At 33.6% G+C, this 26734-nt stretch overlaps 1 protein-coding gene across 8 annotated transcripts in view; it reads right to left on the reverse strand.

Annotated features, from left to right (window-relative positions):
- Positions 1-26734, reverse strand: part of LOC124357810 (eye-specific diacylglycerol kinase) — a 613754-nt gene that overhangs the window by 15126 nt on the left and 571894 nt on the right. For 5 of the 8 annotated variants that reach the window (XR_006921984.1, XR_006921983.1, XR_006921985.1 and 2 more), the window contains 5 exons: positions 16272-16316; positions 10787-10850; positions 8471-8628; positions 2164-2327; positions 1809-1980 (listed from right to left, as the gene is read on the reverse strand). Coding sequence is in view for 1 of the 8 variants with exons in the window: in XM_046809866.1 (XP_046665822.1) it covers positions 2164-2327; positions 8471-8628; positions 10787-10850; positions 16272-16316 (431 nt within the window). In the remaining 7 variants the exon portion in view is untranslated. The remainder of the gene's footprint in view (positions 1-1808; positions 1981-2163; positions 2328-8470; positions 8629-10786; positions 10851-16271; positions 16317-26734) is intronic. The other 3 variants (XR_006921980.1, XR_006921982.1, XM_046809866.1) reach the window with 2 other exon arrangements.

A 26734-nucleotide genomic window follows, 5' to 3' on the forward strand; every position in this document is an offset into this window, starting at 1 on the left:
ATTAAATGAAAAAATATATTAAATTTAAGAAGTCCTATATTACAATTTACTCTATTAAGTTTAAAATGTTTTTGATCTCCACTAATTTCTGAGACAAGCATATTATTTTTCATACACAGAAAATGGTTTTGTTATGAAGTACAGATAATGATGTTACACTAAAATTGAAATCATTAATAAAAACTAAAAATAAAAAGGGGCCCATAGCACAGGGCTTTTGGGAACCCCTGCAGCAGCCCTTTGATACTAGGATGAAATTATTTTATAGTGACTATTTGCCTTTTATCTAGTAGTTAACTCTTGTAATTAATCTTAACTTGCTCTTCCTTATACCACAATAATCAACTTTATCCAAAAGCATCTTGTGGTTTATGACATCGAACACTTTTTTTAGGTAGTAACATCATCAATGATCTCGCACATGGTATATTATTATGACCTTCACTGGAAGGTATATTTTAAGTGAGCAATAGACTCTTTTATATCCAATTTAAATAACCACATTTCTAAATAATCTTTTCTTTAATTATATTTGAAGTTGCATTATACAACATGTAAATTACCCGAAACACAACAGTTTAGGATCTTAAACAATCCTCTAAAGTGTATTTCACCCACTTTTACCCAGACTTGGTACATAAAGTAATGGAATACGTACATTATAACAGATTGACTCAGTATTTGGTTAATTTAAAAAAGCCATAACCTACTTTTTGCTATTATTCTGATGGTTTTCAAGACTACTAAGAAAATTATAAGGAAAAACCTTGTAACATTCCTGTTCAAATAGCTCATAACACACTTTAAAGCTTTCAGCATTTTTTGTAAAATTACAAAACAACATAGATAAGATAATCATGCATTTTGCTTGATTATTTATATTTTCATACCAATTTATCTTCCTAATTGATTTTAACGTTTTAGCTTCTACCATTTATGTTGATAGTTGACCAACTCATGTTTAACTGATATTCATGATAAGTTTTTAATTTTTTTATATTAGGCCTATCTATAAACATTTATATCCTTTAAAAATACTTGTCTCTTGAAAATACAGTTACCTGAATTGATTGTTGCATTACTTGTATGAAGAACAAAATTTCAAGGTAGCAGTTCTATTTGTATGGTAATATTGGGAAATGGGAATAAACAAACTTATGCCAACCAACCCCTAGGAGAGCGTTTGCTTGCACTTAGATTCAATATTACTGTTTACAACAAATATTTTGATTTCCCTTTGTTATCATTCAATTATTTGCACATGTATTTTTACTGGCAACCTCTTGCAAATGTAATATTGACTGTTAATATTAAAATTGAATGTTAATGTTAAAATTAATAATGATTGTTTACCCCAGTCACTAAAGGACAAAATATAGTGTCTGTACCCAACTGTCAGACAAAATTAATACCGATTTAATAATCACATTCCTTTTGGTACATTGTTAGAGTAACAGCTGTAATCAAAATTAATTAATGTATTGTAATCTCTTAAAATGTTAAATGATGGCTTGTAATATGGAACCCTCTAATTTCTGAGCTAGCCAAATTATAATAGTCCAACCTGGTAGGTTGCAACAATGCCGGTATCTCCAAGCAAGTTTAGCACAATACATATTGTGTCAAAGTTAATGTGATATTAACTTGCAGTTTACGCCGTTATATATTTAATTTAAATTTCATGCGATTAAATTAATTTAATTAACTGCTTTATTAACCATACTGTATTTTCACAATTGTTATTTCAATTAACTCTGCATATTTTTAAATGATTGCTCTTTTAGTACACAACAGAAACGGCAACTTACCCTAAGCAATCCTTTGTTAGGATCTTGGTATCTTCAAAAAACATCTCCTTTTTATTCATCGCAAGTCTTTATTTTGACTTTTTTAAGGGCCTTTTCAGTTTCTTATTCACATGGTTTTGAATCATCCCCAGTCTGTTCACAGTATAATCAATCACAGACGCCGTTGATAAGTCTGCACACACAAGAAATACTGGTACTGTACGCAACTCCTGACCAATTTACCAAATTCTTACCTGGTATTTGACATTTTAAAATATTTCAACATCAACCTTCTTGAATTACTGTTTCAGGATATTTACAATCAGGATGATATTAATATCTGAATAAAGGAAGAGTGATGTTGAGCTTTACTCACTCTCCAGGTATGCAGCAAGGTCTTGGTCATCTGCCTGTATTGCCAACTGGCGAGCTGTCTTGCCCTCTCGGTCGGTCATGTTCAATGCTGCACCACCAGCCACCAACATACAGCAGATACTGCGCCGCTTGGTAACCGCTGCCTTGTGTAGTGCTGTTTGCCCCCTGAACCAACAAATGTCATTTTAAAGATAACCGTTTTTTAACTGAATTAACCCATAGATTTTACTGACTGAAAGAGATTAACATCATTATCAGCAATGAGGTGAGTGAATAAATTATAAATGTGCTCAAGCATAGAGGTAAATGCATTTGAAAGGGGGCTGTACTCTCATCACTCTCTGCTAGTCCTAAGAAACCAAGTTGAAAATGAATTTTCTTAAACTCACATTGGCAACTGTCAAAAACTTGACTTTAAGTCAGTACATTGAATGGATGGTTAATTTTTTCTATAGCAACAACTTCAACATTGATGTCAGTATCTATGATTCTTGAACTTGAGGTACTAAGTAAAAGTAAAAAAATTATTATTTACACAAACTTAAGAGAACATAGTAGTATCAATACAATTAAAAAGGAAAACAAAAATTGACATTTTTTAAGTTTTAGTCTTCATGTGTAAGTATATCCCTCCATTGGTAGAATTCGCCCAGTGAGTACAATGGATGGTTTATAAGCCTTTCACTTAGTGCAGTCTTCATACTTTTTCTGCTTTTGCTTCGTATTCTCTCTGAAAGTAGGTTGTGCATCTTCCGACCTATACAGTATGAGGGTTTATTCTCATACAATGAGCTATGGTGGAGAAGCAGCTGGTATCTGGAGGTGTGTCTGGTGTCATAGCTGTGTATGTCCGATCCTCATTGCAGTACTTTTTGGTCTACATGCAGTATCACCTCATGGATGTAAAGCACAACTACTTTCATGATTTTTAGTTTTGAAAATATCTCCCGGTAGCTGTCCATGAAGCCAATGCCTGAATGAATTCAAATGGCTTGCTTTTGTTGCAGTAGAACTCAAAAGATTTCCTGCAGATGTTCTTCCCCAAGTGAGAAAGCCATAACAGAGATTATATTCGAAGAATGCATGATACATCACTTAGTTGTGTCTTCAGGAATCATGTTTAATTTTTTAAGGTATATAAGCTGGTATTTAGTTTGCTGCAAAGAGAATCAATATGTTGGTTCCAAGAATGTATCAATCTACTAAGATTCCTAGAAATTTAGTCTTTCTTTGATCTTCACATTCGGAATGTTTAGGATTTCATTTTTTTCCATATACTAGTTGTTTATTTTTACTAGTGTTCACTGCTGTCATGTTTTGGCAGAGTTGATAGACCATGTTAAGTGAAACAAATGAGTGATTGCTAATGCTTTTTTCAACTTTCCAGCAGCAGCAGGGTTCAATCAATCAATCAATCAATCAGTAGGCTTTATTCGTGAACATCAAGTACAGAATAAGGGTCAACAATCGATAAAACAAATAAAAAAATTAAATCTAAGTAATACATAAGGTCATGTCTCTCCTTGGGATCTACAGCATGTCACAAATTCTTCCAGGCTGTAGATTGATTCTCTCAGCAACCAGGTCTTCAGGCTTCGTTTTAGAATTTCAGGATTGTCTTCTTTCAGCTTAGGTGGGAGTAGATTATAGAGTTTCGCTCCTGCATATGATGGTTTTTTGGAAAATAGAGATGTCCTGTGTATTGCCAGGCTGAAGTCTTGAGCATGTCTTGTTTGCAGGCCATGAAGATCACCATTTCTAGTAAGTCCTTGTTTGGAGGCATGTACAATGACTTCAATTATATAAATAGCCACAACTGTCAATATTCTTAGTGTTTTAAATACCTCTCTACAACTATCTTGATGTTGGAGGGAAGCCATGATTCTTACTGCTCGCTTTTGAATGAGTAGGATCCGCTGAAGGTTCTTTGAGGACGAGCTGCCCCATAGAATCACTCCATATCTAACATGAGACTCAAAGAGCGAGTGATAGACTGTCTTTGTAGTCAATTCTGTACTCACTGCCGTGGTTCTTCTCAGTACATACAAAGCGGTGTTGAGTTTTAAGCAAAGAGAATCAATGTGGCTGTCCCATGAAAGTTTGTCGTCAAGAATCATTCCAAGGTGCTTCGTTTGTTCAACAGTTGCGATCTTGGGTGTTCCAGAGACTTTGTTCTTGTGCTTACCCAAAATCATCTGTGTTGTCTTCTCTTCGTTAAAGACCAAGTCGTTTGCTATACAGTAATCATGAGCCATGCTGACAGATATGTATGAGGCTATTTCTAAAGCCTCAGCTGATTTGTTGTTGGATAGCAGCACAGTGTCATCAGCATACATGATTGTCTGACTGTAAGGTTCCATGAATGTGGAGAGGTCGCAAGTGAACAGAACGAACAAGACTGGTCCCAACACAGACCCTTGGGGGACTCCTCTTTTTACTTCTCGTGAAGCAGATTTTATATTTACTGTTCTTCCATTAATAGTCTGTTTCAGTTCTACTATTTGTCTTCGTTCACTTAGATAGCTATGAAACCATTGAAGTGCAGTGTCTTTGATTCCTAGCCTGTCAAGTTTTGTTAAAATTAAACTGTGGTCAAGGCAATCAAATGCTTTGCTAAGATCCAAAAATGTGCTATTAACCGTGTTTCCAGCTTCGATGCAGTCAATAATTTTTTCTACAAGTTCTGTAAGAGCAGTCAATGTTGATTTTTCTGGTAAAAAGCCATGCTGTCCAGCAGGTAAAAGATTATTCAGTTGTAGGTGATGAAAAAGTCGTATTAATACAGGGAGCGGCAAAATGATCTGACGGTTTTATAATGTAAACAACTCAATCGTTTAAAGTGGTACAAAGCGTTTTGTTGCAGATTTCAGATTGGTATTTATGAAAATTTATAAAAATAACCAAAAAAGGGCGAGTTGATCTGTTTAAGATTTGAATATAACGTCTTTAAAATGATGTCCGTCTTTGGCGATGCATTCTTCCAATCTTGCACTGAAATTGTCAAACACTTTCCCTAACATTTCAGGAGAGAGGTTGGCTATTTCTTGGCGTATGGTTTCCTTCAGTTCATCCAATGTGCGGGGTTTGTTTGTGTATACTCTAGATTTCAGCAGTCCCCACAAGAACAAGTCACAGATGCTGAGATCCAGGGAGCGAGGTGGCCACGCAATGTCTCCGAAACGCGAGATGACTCGGCACAAAACTTGCTTCTTAAGAAGTTTATTACCACATTGGCTGTGTGGGCAGTTTCCCCATCCTGCTGGAACCAAATTCTGTGGCGGTTGAAGCGATTTATGAGTATTTTCCGGGATCAGGAAGTTTTTCAACATAGTCAGGTATCGTTGTGAATTGACGGTTACAGTTAGACCGTTCTCTTCAAAAAAGTATGGGCCTATAACACAATTTTTTGTTACGCCACACCACACAGTGACCTTGGGACTGTGAAGAGGTCGTTCATGCAGTTCTTCTGGATTGTTTTCTGACCAATATCGGAAATTCTGTTTATTAACATAACCATTCAAATGAAAATGAGCTTCGTCGCTCATAATGAGAATTTTTTCATCTGTAAGCAAATCAATCATTTGCTCTGAAAATTTAATACGTTTTGCATAATCACTGGGCTTCAAATGTTGCACGATAGCCATTTTGTAACGGATGAAAGTGCAGGTGGTACCTTAATATTCTTCTTACCGAGCGGTCAGACATCTGCAGAGCTGCAGCTTGTTTACGTAGAGGCCGCCGAGGACTGGCTTCCACAGCTCCTCTCACTTTCTCGACGTTCTCTGGCTTCCGAGCTGACCTTGGACGGCTTGTTGATTTTCGTTTTAAAGCTGAACCGGTAGCTCTAAAGTTACTCACCCAGCAAAATGGTGTTTCGAGTTGGCACTTTCCCTCTTGGAGCCACATTAAAACGTCTGTGGAACTGCCGCTGAAAAGCAACAACACTATCGCCACTTTTAAAAAATGCTTCCACAACGAACGCACGGTGCTCAGCCGTCCACCACTCCATGGCTACTAAAAATGTCCGCACGTAGGCTCAGCCACGCCCCTATCCCCACCACCCCCCACAACTCACTCGCTTGACAGCGCAGCAGCGAAAACCGTCAGATCATTTTGCCGCTCCCTGTATAACTTTCTCAATAACTTTTGAGGCTGTAGGTAATAAGGAAATTGGCCTGAAGTTTTTCATTTCGTGTTTCTTTCCTTGTTTGTGTAGTGGATATGTTTTGGAAATTTTGAGCTCGTTTGGGAAAATTCCTTGAGATAGAGATTTATTTACAACGTCTGTTAGAGGATGAGTTAATTCAGAAGCACCGAATTTGAAAAGTTGTGAAGTGATGTCATCAATTCCAGCTGCAGATGAGGTCTTCATTGAGTTGATTATCTTGAGAATTTCTTCCCCAGTAGTAGGCTGAAACGTTGAAAGAGGGTGGTCAGGTTGAGCTAGATGTAGAGCATAAGAGGAAGACTGATGAAGACAATTCACTTTTAAGGTCTCTCCGGCTATACTTGTATAATATTCATTAAAGAGCTCAGCCACTTTTCTAGGCTCTTCAGTTGTCCCTCCTTCAGTATTTATCTTCCACTTCATTTCACCAATATCTTTTCTTGACATCCTCTCACTGTTCACAACTTTCCATATAGCTTTGGTTTTGTTCGTTGATTGTGCTACAAAATACTCATTAGCTTGCCTTCTTAAGCTGCGAAGTTTCAAGTTATAGGTCTTCTTTCGTTGTATCATCTCAAGCCGATCAGCCTCATTCCCATTTAAAACATACAGTTCTTGAGCTTCAATAAACTGTTTTCTTAATTCTTCAGCTTCAAGATTGTGCCTATCTGGTTTAGGAGTTCTTAAAGGTCTGTTGTGTGATGATACAGGAGGACAGGCTATATTTAAAGCATCTGCTAATATTTCGCTAAAGTATTTATATGCAGTTTGGGCATGAACAGCTTGAAATACAATTTCCCAAGTTTGAGCATCCAGTATTTGTTTGAGGTTTGTCAGATTTCTTGTATTAAAGTGTCTGCGAATTGAAGTTGACGGCTTTTTAATTTTGGAAGGAATTGAAATGGTAGTTAGCTGCCCAGTATGGTCAGATATGCAGGTATTCACCACATCAACTTTGACTCTGTCCATATTAGTATTGATGCAGACTACATCAATGGAAGAAATTGAGGTTGGGGTCACTCTTGTGGGTGGCAGTTCAACCCTATGGATGTCGTATGATGTTAAAAATTCTTGCAACCTTATTGTATCGTTATTTGTTGGGTCCAAGCTGTTAGCATTTAGGTCTCCAACAATAACTACAACACTATTGTCACCACAAAGAATTTTGTCAAGCGCATTCCCGATCAGTGCCAGAGCATCAAGTATAGGAGTGCTGGGCGGACGATAAATTCCAAGAATAAGAAGAGGTAAATCTTTATCGGAAAGAAATTTTATCCCAGCCATCTCACAGATAAGTTCTTCACTGTGTCCTTCTATGTCAAGACTTTCTACATGGTTTCTACATGGTTGTATCATCAGTGAGCATCAGTAGTCTGCAGTGTTCTTCAAGATACTGTGGTATATAATTTGTCAGTAAAATAAAAATAACAGGGCCAAATACAGAGCCTTGAGGTATGCCTCGAGTAGTTGGAAGGGGTTTGGACTTTACCTCTTGTGTTGTCCCAAGGTATGTTTGTCTCAGTTCAACAATTTGTGTTCTTCCCTTAAGGTAGTTCTTGAACCAAGATCCAGCTCGATCTTTTGTACTCATTTTGTCTAGTTTGTGCATTATTAGATCATGGCCCAGGCAATATGAAGTCTCACTGTAGTCCAGTATAATAGTTGTTACAAAGCTTCATTCTTGATTGTAAATGATAAGTTCAAATATTTTACAATCACTGTGATAGTTGATCTTTCTATGTCCATTCCATGTTGATGGGTCATTAAAAGATTAAATATTCCATTAGAGCATGTTTCTGAATCACATCAGAGAACCTGATCTCAAGATAACCAAACCAGCCCTCAATGTCTTTAAAAAATATGTTGTTTGTGTCAATATAGGTTTCATTAACCATTCCACCTAAAAAGCAAGTAAATACCACACTCAATGCCATTCCTATGTTGAGGACAGTTCTCTATGGTGAAAAAAGCCAGCCCAGATGTATAAGTCTTTAACTTTGAAAATATGACTTTGGCATAATGAAGATTGTAATTATTAACAATAAGAACATATGAGTATTAATAACAATGGTACAATTACCCAAGTATACCACTTGAAATACAGAGATTTAAGACCTTACTGACTTAGTGAGATACTGACTTGTCATTATCGGCCATGTTGAGTATGGAGGAGGGGGCACAAGCGATGAGGTACTTTACGATGTCCTTGTGTCCGAATCTTGCACCGTGATGAAGAGCAGTCTGACCACTAGCATCGATGGACAGAAGTGAGAACCCCTGTCCATGCAGCTCCTTCAGCTACAGACAGAACAAGTACAATACATTGCGCTATGACTTGTACTACATGTATGATTTAACCTAAGTAGGCAAGGAGGTGCTAGCCAATTATCATTGCATAAGCAAACAACCTAGCTTTTCTTAAAATTGATAAAGGAATTTCGCCTACAAAATAAATTTGTCATCAGCTGAGTTACTTTTGATGCAGGTAGAAATTGGAGAGTATGTAAAGAATCAAGAATTTTATTGCTATTGATTATTTACAAGAATAGGAATTGTCAATAAATTAAAAACTACAAATATACTAATGTTACTAATAATGTGAGCATTACAGGTTATATTACTTAAAATATTAAGAAAATTAAAACACAAAACAGTTATCAATAATTTGTTTCTTAATTGAACTAAACCAGTTAGAATTCAGAAAACCAATACAGATATTGTATTCTAGATACTCAATTATTGAGTAATGAGTGATTAATTAATCAGTCAAGAGTATTTTGTTTAAAATTATGAAAAGATGGTATGTGAGCAATATTAGGAAGTTTATTATCAAATTTTGAGATATTTATTTTGAAAAAGGTACCTAGTTTTGCTAGGTGGTGTTGTGGAATTTCAAGCTTTGTTTTATATCTGGTGATGTGCGAATGTATATCCTGTCTGGTAAAAAAGGAGTGTAAATTAGTTTTTACAAATAGTAAGATATGAAATATGTATAGATTAATTAGTGCAAGAATCCTGATCTGTATAAAAAGTGGTCTACAGTGGTTTACATTAATCTGGCTGATGTGGCAACTAAATCTCTTTACCTAATTGTTTGATAGACTGTTTTAAGTGTATTAAGCTTAAAATATGATCTGAGAAAATTTTCATTTCAAAATGGCTTATGATCAATGTCTTTTTTAGGTCAAATTCTTCTATAAATTAAAATAAATCATGTTTCATGCTTATACAATGTGGTAGGGTCTCCACTCTTAGTCTATAATAATATAAGCATTATTCCCACTTTTCCAGTTCCGATTAAAGTCCACTAAATTTAAAGATGCACAACTGAACTAAATAACATACAGCAGGTCTAACAGTCTTTTTGTATTAGATAAACAGGCATTTACATTTGTGACAAATGTTTACTTCATATTACTGTAGTGCCCTCATACAACCAGTTTGATCAATGCAGTCTGTAATGTTTGAAATAAATTAAATACTATACTATAAACAACTTTAAAATAATAATAAAGGGTATATTAATCTGGCTATCTGCCTTTTACAAAGTATGCCTTTTTAGTTAGTGTTAAGGAAACATATATTTACCATAATTTTACTTAACTTATGGATTCTTACTATTGCATGCTCCTTGAATGCATGAGATTTTTCAATGGAACTTACAACGTTTATAGGTAATGAAACTTGTGTTTAGACTTAGTTAAAATTCTGGAGAAACCCCAAGTGAGTTTGGTTATTAATATTATATAATCACAACTAAATTGTTTATATCAAATTTTATATTCATAACTTCTACAGATGGCTGACAGACAATCAAACCTATGTCTCAGTAATAGTAGTAAATAGGAACAGAATTTAAATCGTGTTGCAATAGATCCTGTAAATGGTAGTTCCTAGGTCTAGCCAAAGGATTGCAACTGTGTTCAGGGAGTCCTCTATATTTTAATCATTTCTATGATATAGGAGATATGAGATTAAATTTAATCCTAACCCATGAAACCAAATGCCACAAATGTAAAAATTCAGAAAACAAATGGGATGGAAATAATATAAACCTCTCTCTTTCTATTTTTATTAAAAATAAAACCAAATTCAATGAATTAAAAGGTTTAAAAGATTTGTATTAAACTATGTATAGTTCATATTTAAGTACCGTTAGTGACCACTTTCACAATGTGGAATCATAAGAACTAATTATTTTTAAAAGAGATTGTGTTCTCATTTGATAGGTTGGAAGATAGGTGCTGTTGTTTCCAATTTGCCACCTATTTTGAGAGAAAGGGGGAAATAAAAGAATTCTTAAAGACCAATTAAAAGATGAATTAAAAGAGCTAACTTCAATATTGATTCTGTTTTCATCGTTAAAAAATTCAATAGACGGGAATTTAATCTTTGCCCAGAATAAAGAACTGCTACAAGAACTAATAAGCACTGGATTCAGAAAATCAGCACTTACCATTTTCAGATCTCCATTCCTAGCTGCCCGGATGATGCCGTCCGATGTTTTTTCCAAGAGATTGCTGTGAAAAATGTGTTATGTTAATCACACAAACAAAAACACACACATTACTAAACATGCTTTGTAAAATATCTATTTTTGTTTTTAATCTGTACAGTGATGTGTATAGTATTGTTTAACTTTGAACTGAAATGGAGATATTTGATAAGTGGTAAGTAATAAGAAACAAGAGTAGTGATAAATATAAAAACTTGCAATGGATTTTTTGTTAGTTTTTGACGTGAAACAACTGAATATGAGTTTGATTAATTATTTTGCAAAACACTTTGTAAAACTATGTGCAGTAACAGTTAATTCAGAAGTGCAAAAATTATAGTGGAATATGTCTGTTTTATATATAAAGATGTACATTCCCAAATGATGACAAAGATTGGTTAGCTCGATAAGACTGATTGGAAATCCTAGATCCCCAGGTGTTATTCTGTTATGTCCATATATCGCCAATGCCATAATGTAGTGGGTACAACGGTTATTGCAAGATAACCAGATTAAGCAATGTCGAGCGTGGATGTTGCTTGGATTGGTGACCACTGAGCGATCGTGCCCTTGCAAGTAGCCCACCTGCCCGGCCATTGGTGGTGGTTCGGAAGTCACCTTTAAACCGTTGGTCCCCAGGTTAAGTGTTAGAGAGGGCTTCTTAGCCTTAATTTTGCCTGGTAAAAAAAGACGTCTTTACTTTACTTTATATCCAGAAATATTTTATTTTCACAAAGTAATATTGTACAAGTGCTTATTTCCCATACCAGTGTGCAAATGGCTTGGGTCACAGTAAAAGGTAATTTTTAAATGTACCCCTTAAACGAGTTACGACTTTTGTTAGCCAATCTAAGAAGTTTTTCAGAATGGAAGAAACCAAAAACGGATAGTAGAAATTATTATTAATGCTCAAACTATTATTTAAGGGACGTTTTTAATAAAACTTAGCATCGTTTATATATAGAAATCATGCTTGGTACATGTTTTGAGGAAAACAGAAAAGAGCATACCACTAATTCTCTTGCACCCAAACATTGGTCTTTTATATTATATTGTGTTATTTTGATTAACCATACTGGAATTAAAAGAGATTCAAACCTGCCTCTTCTACAATTCTGTTAAGGAACAGATGTTCTTGGTGAGTAACAGTACGAGAAAATTAGTTCAGTTAATATGATCTTAAGCATAGATGATAATGTTATGTCTCCGTGTTAAGGATATTTACTATTATTTGGTTAAATATTTATTGTCTTTAAAGTAAAAACGTAATTCACAACTATTTTATACATTTTTTTCAACAACTTTTAAAGTTTTAGCATGGTAGCTACACAAGTTTTGAGAAGCTATATGCAGCTTTTACGTAGCAGCAACTTGAGGGTACTCAAAACCAGGCATAATTGTATTGATTATATCCTAAACTAGTTTTTAAACCATATAAAATTGATTATAACTTTATTTGGGGACTGTTTGTGTTAATTTGTCAATGATATCATAATATAGAACCATCTGAAAGAAGAATTTGTGAAAGAACCTTATAAAGTATATGTAAAGTGATTTAAAAAATATATAAATAATAACCTTTTTTAGTATGTATTACAAAACCACTTAGGTGGTGAAATGAACTTTGTTACAACTACTGTTTTAGACATTTACCCCTGTTTTTAAATACCTTTGCCTATTTTTTAGGGTTTCCAAATGTTTAAAAGTGGTTTATTAATAGCATAACTTATTAAAAAGTTATTGTAGCGAATCTGTACAAAATAACCTTGAAACTATTGTATCTTCAATTTGACATTTAAAGATTACAGCCACATAAGAAATCTACCTTTCTTCTAACTTTGGCAAAATGGATATTTTTCTTTTAAATGTGGCCCTTTTCAATCTTTATTCTGACTATTCTTATAGACATAAAACAATAAATCAAGTAGAATCTATTCAATTGTACTCAAAAAGTAGATCAAGAGAAGCACATGTTAAGAGACTCATCTTTTATACACAAAAATAAAATTTTATAAATAACAAATTTGTTTTAGACATTTCAAATAATATTTAGAATAATTTGAATACTGAAGCATAAATATAGAATCAATTGATAAAAGATCTTTACATGTATGTGTGAGTATCAATATACCTTTTCTGAAGAATAGAGTTAGAATAGTTTCTAAATTTCATGGTCATTTCCAATTGTGTTACAAAAATATATACTTTGCTTAAATCTGAATTTTTGTGACTAACAGAACTGAAAGTTCTTGTTCAGTGGCGTAACTAAGGGGGTGATGAGGAGGATAGGATGCTCTCTAATGCCCTAAAAATGAAATTAATTTAGATACAATAACAACCTAACTTGTTTGAAACAGTTAATGTTTAAATTAGAACTAAGCTTATTCATTCAAATTTAGATAAAGCCCTCGGTATGGTGTCCATTTCAGATTCCTCTCTCTATAAAAGTCCTATTTATGCCAGTGGCCTGGTTGGTCATGTCATGACAGGGATTGTACCTGTGGCAAACTATCAAACACCTAATCTTCTCACTGAATATGCATAGTTCAGCCACTTGTTTAATAAAGTATTTGAAGTATTTTTCTAAGCAGTTGGACTCTCTTTCTACCTTATTCTGCCTTTTCCATAGACCTCAGGTCTGTACAGGACCTTTTCTAAAAGAATAAGGAAGAAAATCGAGCAGCAGTATTGATGAAAAGTGCTACAAGTCAAAGACAAAATTTAAACCTGCACTATCTCTAACTCAGAATATCCTATTCTTGTATAACATCATTCAAATTTTAAGTAAACATATCTTGAATGTTTCTCTATAAACTAGCTACGCCATGATTCTTAGGAGTGTTGACTAAACTACTAAAAGGCAGCTAGCTACAATTATATACTTAACAAAGTAGCTTGCTACAACTAAGCTAACATGGCAATCATGCCGATTGGTTTTCCTTCTTCAGAGTACATGGGTGCTAGCTGGGTACCAAAAGGAGTACTCGTTCCACACTATTACTAAACTTGGTTCAACCACACATACTAGTCCAGAAACCAAGACCAAATTTGCACTCTATAAACAAACAATCTGGTTTTTCTTGAAATTTATAGACATTTTTCTTAAGAAAGTATTCGACAGCATCAGACATGCTAGTTTTGGTGAATGACAAAATGGGAGGGTATTAAATGTGTTAAAAATATAAAATTACATTTTCTCCCTGATTTATGTTTCCTAACTTGATAAACTTAAAACCAACAGTTAAACACACAAATAGTTATTGTATCATGGTCAGAAAATTTACTTAGCATTTATTTATGCTTCTGTTGACTGATTTTTAAAGTGTGTCAAGCTAAGAAAAAATTATCATTTTTATTTTAAAACTTTTGATACAATTCTGTTTTGACCTCTACCAAAACTAGCAGCTGACGATCAATGTTTTTTTACGCAAAGTTCTCTATTGATTAAAAGTAAAACTAGGTTATGTGCTATACAATGCAAATTTACTCTCAGTTCCTAGACTAAAATGTAAAACAAATTGTTTGGACGCTTTGTGCTAGATCACGCTGATTTCACCAAAAACAATCCAAACATGGATATCTCACTGATTTTAACAATTACATTTAGTTATCAGAATGCTACTCTATCAGTGAAAATACTGTTGGCTGGCTGGTTTTGGACAAGCATTTGTTGTTTGATGATATATATAAAACGTACAGTATCAGCCGAAGCTCACCTACTGGATCACTAGTGAAGAATGTTATTAATTATTCACAATTGCATTACTACCTCTTGGGATCACCAAGAATAGTGCTGTTATTTTATAGTCACTGAGGATTAGATCATTTACGTCATTAAAGTTTTATGATAAAAGGGTAAGTAACCTTAACAATTCTTTTTTTTATTTAAGCGAACCTTTGTCAGTTAAAAAAAAAAATACTAGTCCAGGGGCTGATAAACATGAATTAAAGTTGCATTTACAAATGAAAGATACTGATTTCATACAACATTTATTATTATCTACTTTGTTGTATATTAATGATATGATAAGCGTTGATGAAATTTTTTTAAATTTGAAAACTTTTGTATGGACAGATTTATTTATCCCTGCTGGCTGTCCTATGTATAATGAATTTTGTCATCACAGAAAATTCAAAGGAGGATATTGTAACCAAATATTTGTCAGTTTTACACGTTGAGTAAAACTTAGCAGACCTCCTGATATTGGAATATTTTATTTTTGGTAAGCCATCCTGTCAACTGCTGAATTTGTTGGACTGTGCCAGCAGCTGTTTAAAATCTCATGTAACAATTTTTACCATTGCAACAGCTTTTTGAGTGAAATTATAACCTTGTCAAAAGTCCGTTCTTGGAAAATCATAGCATTGACTTGTGTAGCATTAAGAAGAGTATGTAGCATACACATACTCTACAGACTACAATTCACTATTATCAGTTTAAATTTTACTCAATCTTCTCAAGAACTACTGCAATTTTTTTAAATATATTCCTTCCAAAAAACCTATCTTCCTAGTTAGATTTTATAAACTTTTTAAAGATAACTTTCTGAGAGATTTCCTCTGTTAGGGATTCAATTTTAACCTGAATAAAAATAGATGATTAAATAAAAACTCAGAAATGAAAAAATAAAAAAAATTGCCTCAAGTCAGAACTTAAATTTGGCAGGAATTTAAGTACATAATAGTGTCATGTTGTTTTGTGGCTGCTATAGACATATAATCTCAAAAAATGTGCATAAGAGACTAGGATCAATTCAGCTTAAATCCTCCTGGGTTTCAATAGTCGTAGCTAGTTTTTTTATTAAAGCCAATTATAACTCTACAAATACAGATTTGTTGTCTATTATAATTAGCATATTATAGCGTTTTATATTTGAGTACATTTTACACTAAAAACTTATAAAACCAAAGAGGAGGAAAAGCCTTCAATACGTCAAATTCTATTAAACTAGCTAAATTTAATATTTTATTTGCTATTTATTTTAAGAGGAAACAAAGTATGATGTAAAATATTTGCTGTTTAATACACTGATGAAATAGTAACTAAAGTTTTGGAGCAGGAACCTTCTTGTTGAGGAATCTCACAAATAAAGCAAGTGATTCACACACAAAAAATAATAATAATTGAAAAATGTATAGAATTTTAAACTGACTTGACCTGTTTAACAAAAGATAATGTGATATTCAGCACTCAAAATCATTTAATTGGCAAGGTTAACATACTAAGTTCTATCAAAGTAGTTTTTACGAAATAATCACTCTTTTAGAAGAAAAACTTCCATTCAGCCATCATTTAAAAATTAACCACTTTACCATTCTTAGTTCACTTGATGTTTTGATACAAAATGTTGACAATATCTATTGATGCACAACTGGGACGACTGTAAGTGTTTATTAGTATAGTGCAAACTTATAGTACACAATGTCATCAAATAAACCGACTTACCTGTAGTTAAACAACCCTATTCCAAACAAACGCTCTTGAATCTTGCTAAGCATGCAACATGACAAAGAAAGTCAACATCGAACACAAAGCCAAAGACATTCAAAGTGATCACTGTGAAGAGCAGCAAATTCAACATGCGGTAAAGCAAGCAAGTCAGCTGCAAGCAAGCAAGTCATCTGCAAGCAAGCAAGTCATCTGCAAGCGAAGCACGTACCATAACATTAAGGCGCACATGGGGCAGCACATGCTTCATAAAATAGTAAATACAAGAAAGTTACTCGGGAAACCAACAAAACAACCAACATATAGTATGCACAAAGTTGCAGTACACAAAGCTTAAATTATGTATTCACTAGTTTAAGCTAGAGTATGTAAAACGTAAGTTTATCCAAAGAATACTTCATAATACAGACTAAGCTGTTTTCATCACAACAAATATCAGATACACACAAGGTTTTCAAAAAGTTCCATACTGGCTAATAAGCCAAAATTTTTAAATTTATTTAACATGACCTATAAACTTCCAAATGTCTGCACTGCTGTTTTGGACTTAAAAACAACTTTGTTTTTAATCAGTGACTAAAGTGGTTGGTATCCATTAAGTCTGGAAATCCACTACAACACTTTTCAATATTTAGTTAAATCATCTAAATTCTGTTTTCCTCCATAAAACCATAAAATTTAGACATCTCAAACAATCTGGTAATTCTTAAGCCATTACAGATCAAACGAAAGTTTTCACAATTTCTTCAATTCTAGAGATTATTTTTAGATGATTAGATAAAAATGACATACCACATGAGTAGTATACTTTGGCCGTTCCTGGGACAACGCACCCGAGACCGGATCTGGGACAAACCGTGCGAGACCGAATCTGGGACAGAATTTTTAGAGAGCGACTAAGAGTGTGAGTATGGGTAGTCAGAACCGCATAAACGTCAAATTACGTTTTAGAACGTCAAATTACGTTTATACTTAAACGTCAAATTACGTTTATACTTAAACGTCAAATTACGTTTATGAACGTCAAATTACGTTTATGGACGTCAAATTACGTTTATGAACGTCAAATTACGTTTATGAACGTCAAATTACGTTTAAGTATAAACGTCAAATTACGTTTATACTTAAACGTCAAATTACGTTTATACTTAAACGTCAAATTACGTTTATGAACGTCAAACTACGTTTATGAACGTCAAACTACGTTTATACTTAAACGTCAAATTACGTTTATGAACGTCAAATTACGTTTATGAACGTCAAATTATGTTTATGCGGTTCTGACTACCCGTACTCACACTCTTAGTCGCTCTCTAAAAAATTCTGTCCCAGATTCGGTCTCACACGGTTTGTCCCAGATCCGGTATCGGGTGCGTTGTCCCAGGAACGGCCAAAGTATACTACTAATAACAATTAGACTGAGGATGGAATATAAGTTACCTGACATCCCTAAAATAACACACATATTTTAAGTAGTGTTTTAATATGTTTAACTTAATTTAGGTATGTTCAGCAGTCACTGATCATGCTACAAAGTGTATTTTAAGCCCTTTATGGAATTCTTTTAACACTCTGCATTTTGTTGTTTTGAATAAAAGTCACAAACAGTTCACCTCATAAAAATTTAATATTTTGAAGCGCTCAATAAAGTGTTGATAAAATTCCATATAATTTTACTCTGTCTGACGGGTTGTAGTATATGACCTTCCCCAAATCCTGAATAATGATTTCAGTATTTAAGTTAAAACATACTTCCGGTAACACAATGAGCCCTAGTTATTTTCATGTTGTGTCATTTCAACATTGCGATGAGATAATGAGAACACCTCTCCATCTAGATTTCACTGGATGGTTTTTGGCTATAATACTACAGACTCTGTACTCTAGGGTCTCAGAATTGATACAACACAAAAACAACTGAGAACTCGTGTTGCTGATAGTATATTTTGAATACTGAAAACATGGCAAGTACTAAGTATAGCATTGCCTATAGGTCTTGATGGATCGCTTCATGAGTCACGTCTGTGATTGTATCAGATCTCAGATGCTGCACGAAGCGGAGAGGGCAAAATGCAGCTAATTCAACATTCACATTAAATGAATTCCCACCATAGCTATATTATTAGTGAAACTAATATTTAAAAGCACAAAATAATATTCAAATCATTATTCCATTACAGTAACACCATATTTGCGCCTGGTTTAAATTACTTTACTAAATTTTCTTCGTGTATTCAGCATTATAAAATGTTTCCAATGGAGTAAAAATTCAAAGAACTAAAGCAGCCAACACTAAAACAGTCCAATGACATTTGTCACAGTATTGTGATATAGCTGCTAACCAACAATTGTTCTCCAATGTTGAGACAGTAATTTTTCATACACATGAAACTAGCAACAGTGTTGGGCGCAGGAAATAGAGGGGGATTAGCAATCAAACGTAACAGCCACAATCGGACTACGTTGGTGTAGGCTGCTCTAGTTTCTGTACCAGTTGATGAGTCAGAGCACTCAGATAGAAAGGTAATGGCATCCAACTGTAGTAGCATTCGTAGGCCATGGCCCTCCAGACAGAGTACAAATATATACAAAAAAATAATTTACGATTTAAAATTAAACTATATTAATATAGTGAAATGGTAGTATAAATCATTTGATACATTACTAGTACTAACTAGGTCTCAATACTAATGCATAGATAATGCAAAGCAGTTAACTATCAAAGATAAATTTCCATATCGGAAGTTCTATACATTTGTAAAGAAGCTATATTATGCAACAATCTAACTGTAGTCTTACCAAAATCAAAACAATTGAAAATAAAATTTATTTTTGATTTATTAAATACATGTTATTGGAATAATAGTCATCTTTTTATTATTAATTTTATTCAACATTGTTGTGTTCAAAATTTCACAAAAACCTAATGCCATTTCCAAAACATACATTTTTGCAGTATTCATTTCAACTATTAGTATTATTAATAAAGCTGTAAGAGTAAAAATAATAAAAAAGGAAATAAAACTTGTATATAAGAATCTAATGGAGGTAAACGGAAAAATAAAAACAATAATGTTGTATATAAATATATTATAATTGAATAGAAAATTATTTATTATAGTAATTTACAAGGCAATATATACAAAAAAATAAAGGTTTTGTCTCATTAAAAAATGTCAAGTATGAATATCACAAAAGTACAAGTAAATCTACATTATACATAAAATAACCCTAGCAACAGAAGGAAAATTGTTTTCAACAGTACAAAATGCAATTATTAATAAAATTTTAGTATTAAGCACATTTCACAATTTAAAAAGTTAGGAATCCGTGATTTTCCTTTCTGCAATTATATTTCCAATGCTTTAAATATTCAAAAACTTTTTACATTGTAGAATGATATTAATATAATTGCAACTGATATGATATAATGATCATTTATCCATCCTGAAGGCATATTAAGCAGTTCATTTGTACACGCCACATGATATAATTTCAACTTTTACCTAACCACTTTTTGGAACTGAAATTGCCTTTAACACTTTCACTATTTTAAATGTAAACATATACATGTTATTTTTCTGAAATCAAATACTAGAGTAGTGACCCCAAACCTGACGAATAATAAGCAGCATTGATGAACTTTCAGATAACTAAGAAATAAGCAAGATTTGAAAATAATCTAAACTACACCACAACTGCTTTCAAATAAAAGTTAATTGCTATACAAGAGATATGTGAGTGCATTCTCTGAAATTCTAGTGATGTATTAATTCTAGTAATAGTTATAAATATATAGTAAAACTGCCTGACTGTATGTATGATTATTTAATTCATTCATTACTAAAATCTTCCATGTCTCGTGTACCTTTATGTGTGGCCTGCTTCAAAGAGAGGTACCGGAACACTACTCAAAATACGCACTGCTTAGGACTGTAATGGTGTTCAATGTGACTATCATTGAAGCACCACATAAACATTTATGCATATTGATTATGTCTGCCTCCCAATGAATTTGATAAATATTTCATGGAACTGCCCCATAACACCAGATCTGATGATAGTGGATCAAAGTTGCAGTTATAAACAAAGTCAGTCTATTCAGCTATTAAAATCATCTTGCTAACCAAAAATGTGTCAAGGACACAGAATGATATTTTTAGACCAGATTTTATCTTTATGTTGTCCTACAGTATAGATAGTGCTAACTCTTGATTCCCATATCTTATTTGTCAAATTTTCAGATCCAACTTTATAGACTAAAGCAAATAATTTGAGCCCTAAATATTGTTGTGGGTTATCTCACATTGTACAATTATTCCCACATAATTAAAATATGAGTACTATTTAAATTATTTATCTAAAATAATTTGTACTTTATTTCCCATCCAATGTTAATTTTGTGGTTGTTTTAATTTTAATAATATGATGATATACAAAGTGTTCCATCAAGACTTTAAATGTAAAGATTATTGACAGTTAAGATCATCTCATAATTCAAATCTTTTTACGATTCAAAAATTATTACATTAAAAATTATTACAAATATAACTTGATACACTCCTATATTGTTTCCCTTTTAAATTAGCTTACTGGTTTTTAATTTTCTTAATATTTTCTGTGGAAAAAGGATTAACTATATGTCAGAAAGGATGCAAAAGCTATTTATGATCTATTAATGACTACTTTACTAAAACTAGGAGGAAAGGCCGCCTTAAGGAATACATTTCTAAATCAGGGATGGAGAAAATGCTTAAAACAAATAACAATCTTAAAATGCCACTATTATATAACTAAAGCTAATAGCTAAAAACTAACAAACATTAGTTTGCATTGAAAATAAAATATTGTACAACTAATCTGGTAACATAAAAGTTGAATACAAAGTTGTTTTCTAAAGTAAGTCATATAAAATTGCCATGAAATCAGCAATCTGAATATTTTAATTTTTTACCGTAGTAAAATCTTTAACGTATATTACCTTAGAAGAATAAATACATACATTGTACAATATACAATTCCTCATAAATACATTTATACAGTATTTAAAGTAGCTACATTCATAAAAAAAAATAATTACTCCTATTTCTAAGCGTATTCTTTTAAGTTTTTGAATAAACAGCCAGAAAAAGTTTCAAAAATATTGTTACAAACATTTTACAAAATACAAAAAAAATTTACCAGCTATACTATTATAATTTATTACACAATTTAGAATTTTTTATTTTTAAATAGATGCCTATTGTTGCTGATGGGAATAAAATAAATGTAAGAAGTGTAAGCACATTTTCCAACAAAATACTTTTGACGAAAAAATTTCAATTCCAAAATTAAAAAATTAACTTTAAGCTCTGACACTACTTCTTTGATGTAATTAAAATGGTTGATGTATAGCTTAAACAATTATTTATAGTAAACTAGATGAAACAAATATCCATTTAAATCCATGTCATACCACTGCGTATTAGTAAAAATCTTGAATAATGATAAGTTAATGACGGTTTGTGTTAATAAAGAATTAGTATTGATCACATCAGATTATAATTATCTTTTCCCACCAATAATCAGATGTCTGTGTTACAGAACTGTCTTTTACAACTCAAGTCACTCATTATATGTGGTGAACAAATCACGAAGGTTGATACATTCATTCAGTTGATCACAAAAGCGATATACTAGAGATGATCAACTTGTAAGCACTCTGTAGCACCTTCTCAGGCTTTCGTAAAGGCCACTTCACACTGCACATGGCTTTGTGTCTGAATGTACGCTATGCCTATCACACTAGCCACAGCAAATTCGCACAGCTGCCACTGTTGTCTCTGGACTTTTCTTTAAACTAGTCATGATTTATGGACAGTATATGAAAAGATGTCAGAACCGACGTTCTTGTGGTGTGAATTTAGACTTTTTTTTGTGGCTTACCTCGGTTTGATGATAGCAGCAGCAGTAGTGATGATAACTTGTTTTGTGGTTTTATTTAACATCAAGAAACAAGTGGATGCATTCAATCAATAAGAAAAGAAAGAGTTATAGTGAATACCATCACTTCATGTGTGACCTTGATGCTGATGATAAAAGATTCAGTACTTATTTTAGGTTAAATAAAACACAGTTGAGGTCCTGGCAATGACTGATGGTGACATAATGAAAAATGACTTCATCTACAGAGAAGCAATCTCTAGGCAGTTTATATGCGCAAATTGAAAGTCCTACCAAATTTCAAAAAAGATCACTCGATGAGTGATTGTTAGCCATGGGTGGCTTTGGACTTGTAGTTTGAATGGTCTCATTTGATAAGCAAGGATATCTTTTGGAACATAGGTAGCAAACATCCAGACATGCTAGCCCGTGCATTGTAGAATGGGCTTAACAAGTGATTTAAACACAGATGCCAGATGTGAATATTGTTATATCTTTGGACATCATTGCAGTGTCTTCTGCAATTGGTTGCCATTGGAGAAACTCTAGAAGGGCAACCAAAACCCCCCCACCCCCATGGGGGGATCTCAAACTCCCTAATTCTTTTTTATATCTTTTCAAAATACTTTATTGTCTTCAGAGTGATTTTTTAACTTGCATCTTAATTCATGAAAAAAGTAAAAGAGATAAATACTGAGTTTTTGGCAAACATGTACTACCCATGCCCCCATTCAACACAATATCTAAACTTAAAATACTCAAATAGTAAAGTACCCCATGTGACATATATCAAATCGATGAGGATTAAAAGAGAAACTTTTAGTGAAAGCATACATTTAATCTAATAACTCTTTTATAACACTATAAAATCTCAAGAATGAATTATCTGATTACATTTTTGTTTCAACCGTATTAGCCATAATAAACAGTACGAAACTGAATCAGCTGAAATTGCCTTCTCGATTAGCTGATTCAATTGTCGATTGTTGTCACGGCTTCGTATTCATGACTTCTTTCTTATTGAGGTTAGTTTTTACTAACATAGTTTTACGGAATTGGACATGCGGGTGGGCCAAGCTTCATACACTGCATTACGTTTTCAGGAACATTTCCACAAAAACCCGCCTAGTAATGCTGTGATTCTTAGTGTTGTTCAAAAAATTCGAAGAACAGGTAGTGTTTTGACACAGCAAAAGGGCTTTACAGGTCGCCCAACAACTGTCTCTACAAATGAAAACCACGGAAGAGTGTTGCAGTCACCAAAAACAAGAATAATGCGAACTTCTCTTAAACTGAATATTAGCAATACGTCAATGCGAAGAATATTCAAAAACATGGTGGTTTTCCCTACATGATACAAGGGCAAATCAAATATAAACGGTAATTTTGCTGTTGAATGTACCAAACACGTTCGGACGTGATGCGGCTGTGGGCGATTGTCGTTATGCTTAATAGGAGTGGGGGGAACTGCTTGCTTCACACTAGCGTTGTGTTCTGCCTTCAGTACAGCCATGACCGAGCGAGAGGTACATCCATCTGTTGCGCAACGCATCGTCATAAAATTTTTAACAAATGAAGGTGTTAAGCCTTTGGAAATTTTTACTCGTTTGCAAGCACAGTTTGGGGACACTACTCTGTCTCAAAATCGAGTGTATACGTGGGCCAGAGAATTTAGGAATGGCCGAGAACGTGTTGAAAACGAAAGTCACGGTCGACGCCCAAGGTCAAGTCTTACAGATGACAACATTAGTGCGGTTCGACAGCTTATTGAAGGTGATCGCCGGTTAACTGTTCAAGAAATCTTGTCAGAAATTGGTATCAGCTATGGGAGTGTTCAGTCTGCAATCACAGACCACCTTGCCTTCAGAAAAATTAGTGCTCGCTGGGTTCCGAGGTTGTTGACCGGAAATCAAAAACAGGTCAGGTCGGAGATTGCTGGGAGACTTCTGCAACGATTTCAAGAAGAAGGTGAAGATTTTTTGAGGCGCATCGTCACATGTGATGAGACGTGGGTCCACCATTACACTCCCGAATCGAAAATGGCAATTAAGGAGTGGCGAAGGAAGGATGAAGGCTGCCCAGTGAAAGCCAAAACTCGTCTCTCAGCCGGAAAAGTTCTTGCAACAATTTTTGTTAACTCAAGGGGAGTTCTACTCATTGATTTTCTTCACGATCAATGAACAGTGAATGCGGCTTACTACTGCCAGGTGCTACAGTCAGCAAAAACCAGTTACCGGAACAAAAGAAGAGGTGTGCCCATTAGAGATGTCATCCTTCTCCATGACAACGCAAGGCCTCTCACCGAATTGTTGACAAGGGATAATTTGGAAGAAATGGGCTGGGAGACTCTCGAACACCCTCCTTACAGTCCAGATCTGTCCCCTTGTGACTATTTTTTGTTTGCACCCCTGAAAGAATCACTTGGAGGAAAACGATTTGAAAACAATGAAGACGTCAAAAAGCACGTGCGCGATTGGTTAACAACTCGCACTCAATCTTTTTATGAACAGGGAATATTCAAGCTTCCAAATCGGTGGCAGAAGTGTGTAGATAATGCAGGAGACTACATTGAAAAATGTTGAAGGTATAGTTTCTGTATAATATTATTCAATAAACATAATTTTGAAAATTGCCGTTTATATTTGATTTGCCCTCGTACAAACTGGAGAACCTTTTAACTGTAGAAACAAACTAGCCAGAGTTCAGTATTGTGCTTCAATATTAGCAATATGCTCTGAAGAACCCGAGTTTCTGAGTGATGTATGGTTTACATATGAATGTCATGTGCACCTTAATGGTTTCATAAACAAACAGTCAACACGTTTCCTTGGATTTGAACGCCCTGACATTGTTGTAGAGAGACCACAGCATAGTAAGCGTGTAACCATTTGGTGCACTGTGTCTGGAAGGGGTATAGTGGGACCATACTTTTTTTGAAGGCAACAATGGAGAGACTCTTACTGTAAATCAGTATCGATATAGGGCCATTCTTGATTATTTTGTGAGAGACCTCAGGAGATTTTATCGTGCACGAAACCTGCTGTTAAATTCACAGTTGTTCCAGCAAGATGGCGCAACCAGTCACACTGTCGTTAACAACATTGCTTTCCTCCAACAAACCTTTGGTAACCGTCTCATCTCCCTTAGAACAAACTTTCCTTACCCAGCCCACTCCCCCGATCTTACAACGCTGGAAGCCTACGTCTGGGGAATGTTGAAAAAAAAAAAACATTTTCTGCGAGGACACACCATCTACCATCGTTCAATTCAAAGAAAAAATAACCATGTGTATTAGGAGAATGGAACAACCCCTTTTCATAAAAATGATGTAAAACCTATAAGAATGGTACAAGTGTTGCCTCAAACTGATCGGGGGTCATATTGAACATGCTAATACACGAGTTTAACCGATTTTGACTCCTTTGACTTGTATTTGTTGGTAAAATCTATTATGTAATGTTACTGTGTTTACCATAATAAAATATTGCCATTTCAGTACTGTTTATTTAGGCTAATACTGTATTTAATTTCATATATGTCACTTGGGGTACTTTCCTATTTGATTTATTCAAGTTTGAGATGGGATTATGAAGTGAGGGGGTATTGAATGGATACTTGAATTTTAATGTAAATAATTTCCCCCGATGGAAATTAGGTTTGTCGATTCTAAATATATCTCTTCTAGTTTTATTTTTATAAATAAAGGTGCAAATTAAAAAGAATTGCATATTCATACTATATGATACTGTTCAATAAAAATAAAATTTATCTTTAATTTTGCTTGGAAAATGGGAGACATCATTAATTTAAATGTTGATCAAATCATAATTACGATATTCTAATAATATAAGTTGCAAGTTAACTTTCAATCTATACTAGCTAAGTTAAGAACCTTCAAAAGGTATATTTCATTCACTTGGCATAAAGAGCCATGTTACATATTGCATATTCGTCACCAAAATTAACCGTATTTGAATAAAAACACAACAATACTTTGCATTGTTCACGTTAAGTCATATAGAGTTATGAAGAAATTAACCTAACTTAGTTTAACATTCTCACAAGTAACGTGTTACATTGAGTTGTTCACAAACATGCAAGCTCTTTTATGATATACTCACACAGCAAATTTGTGTTCTTTCAAAATTGGATTCCATAAATGCCAGAAATATAGAAGCAACATTGAAACAACAAAAAATAATAAAAAACATGTAGTAAAAAACTAGTATAGTTTATTTGCACGTTTGAGGAAATAAAAAGATGAAATAAACACAGATTGATTGGTTTTCATGCTACTCCTCAATATAATCCATTATTATTTTTAATATGAGAAGCAAACATTTAAAGATGCAAATAAAATTAATTAACAAGCTAAAAAATCTTTTTCAACAGGTACATTGATCTTCTATAGATTTCACATTTAGTGTGTAATGTACATAATATAAATGGCCATTACAATTAATGTTTTAACGTTATTTCATTCCGAAGCCAACAGACATGACCTTTTGATATGCTCACAAATTTTTACTACAATCACA

The sequence above is a fragment of the Homalodisca vitripennis genome, chromosome 3 (assembly GCF_021130785.1).
Source record: "Homalodisca vitripennis isolate AUS2020 chromosome 3, UT_GWSS_2.1, whole genome shotgun sequence".
Taxonomy (NCBI): domain Eukaryota; kingdom Metazoa; phylum Arthropoda; class Insecta; order Hemiptera; family Cicadellidae; genus Homalodisca; species Homalodisca vitripennis.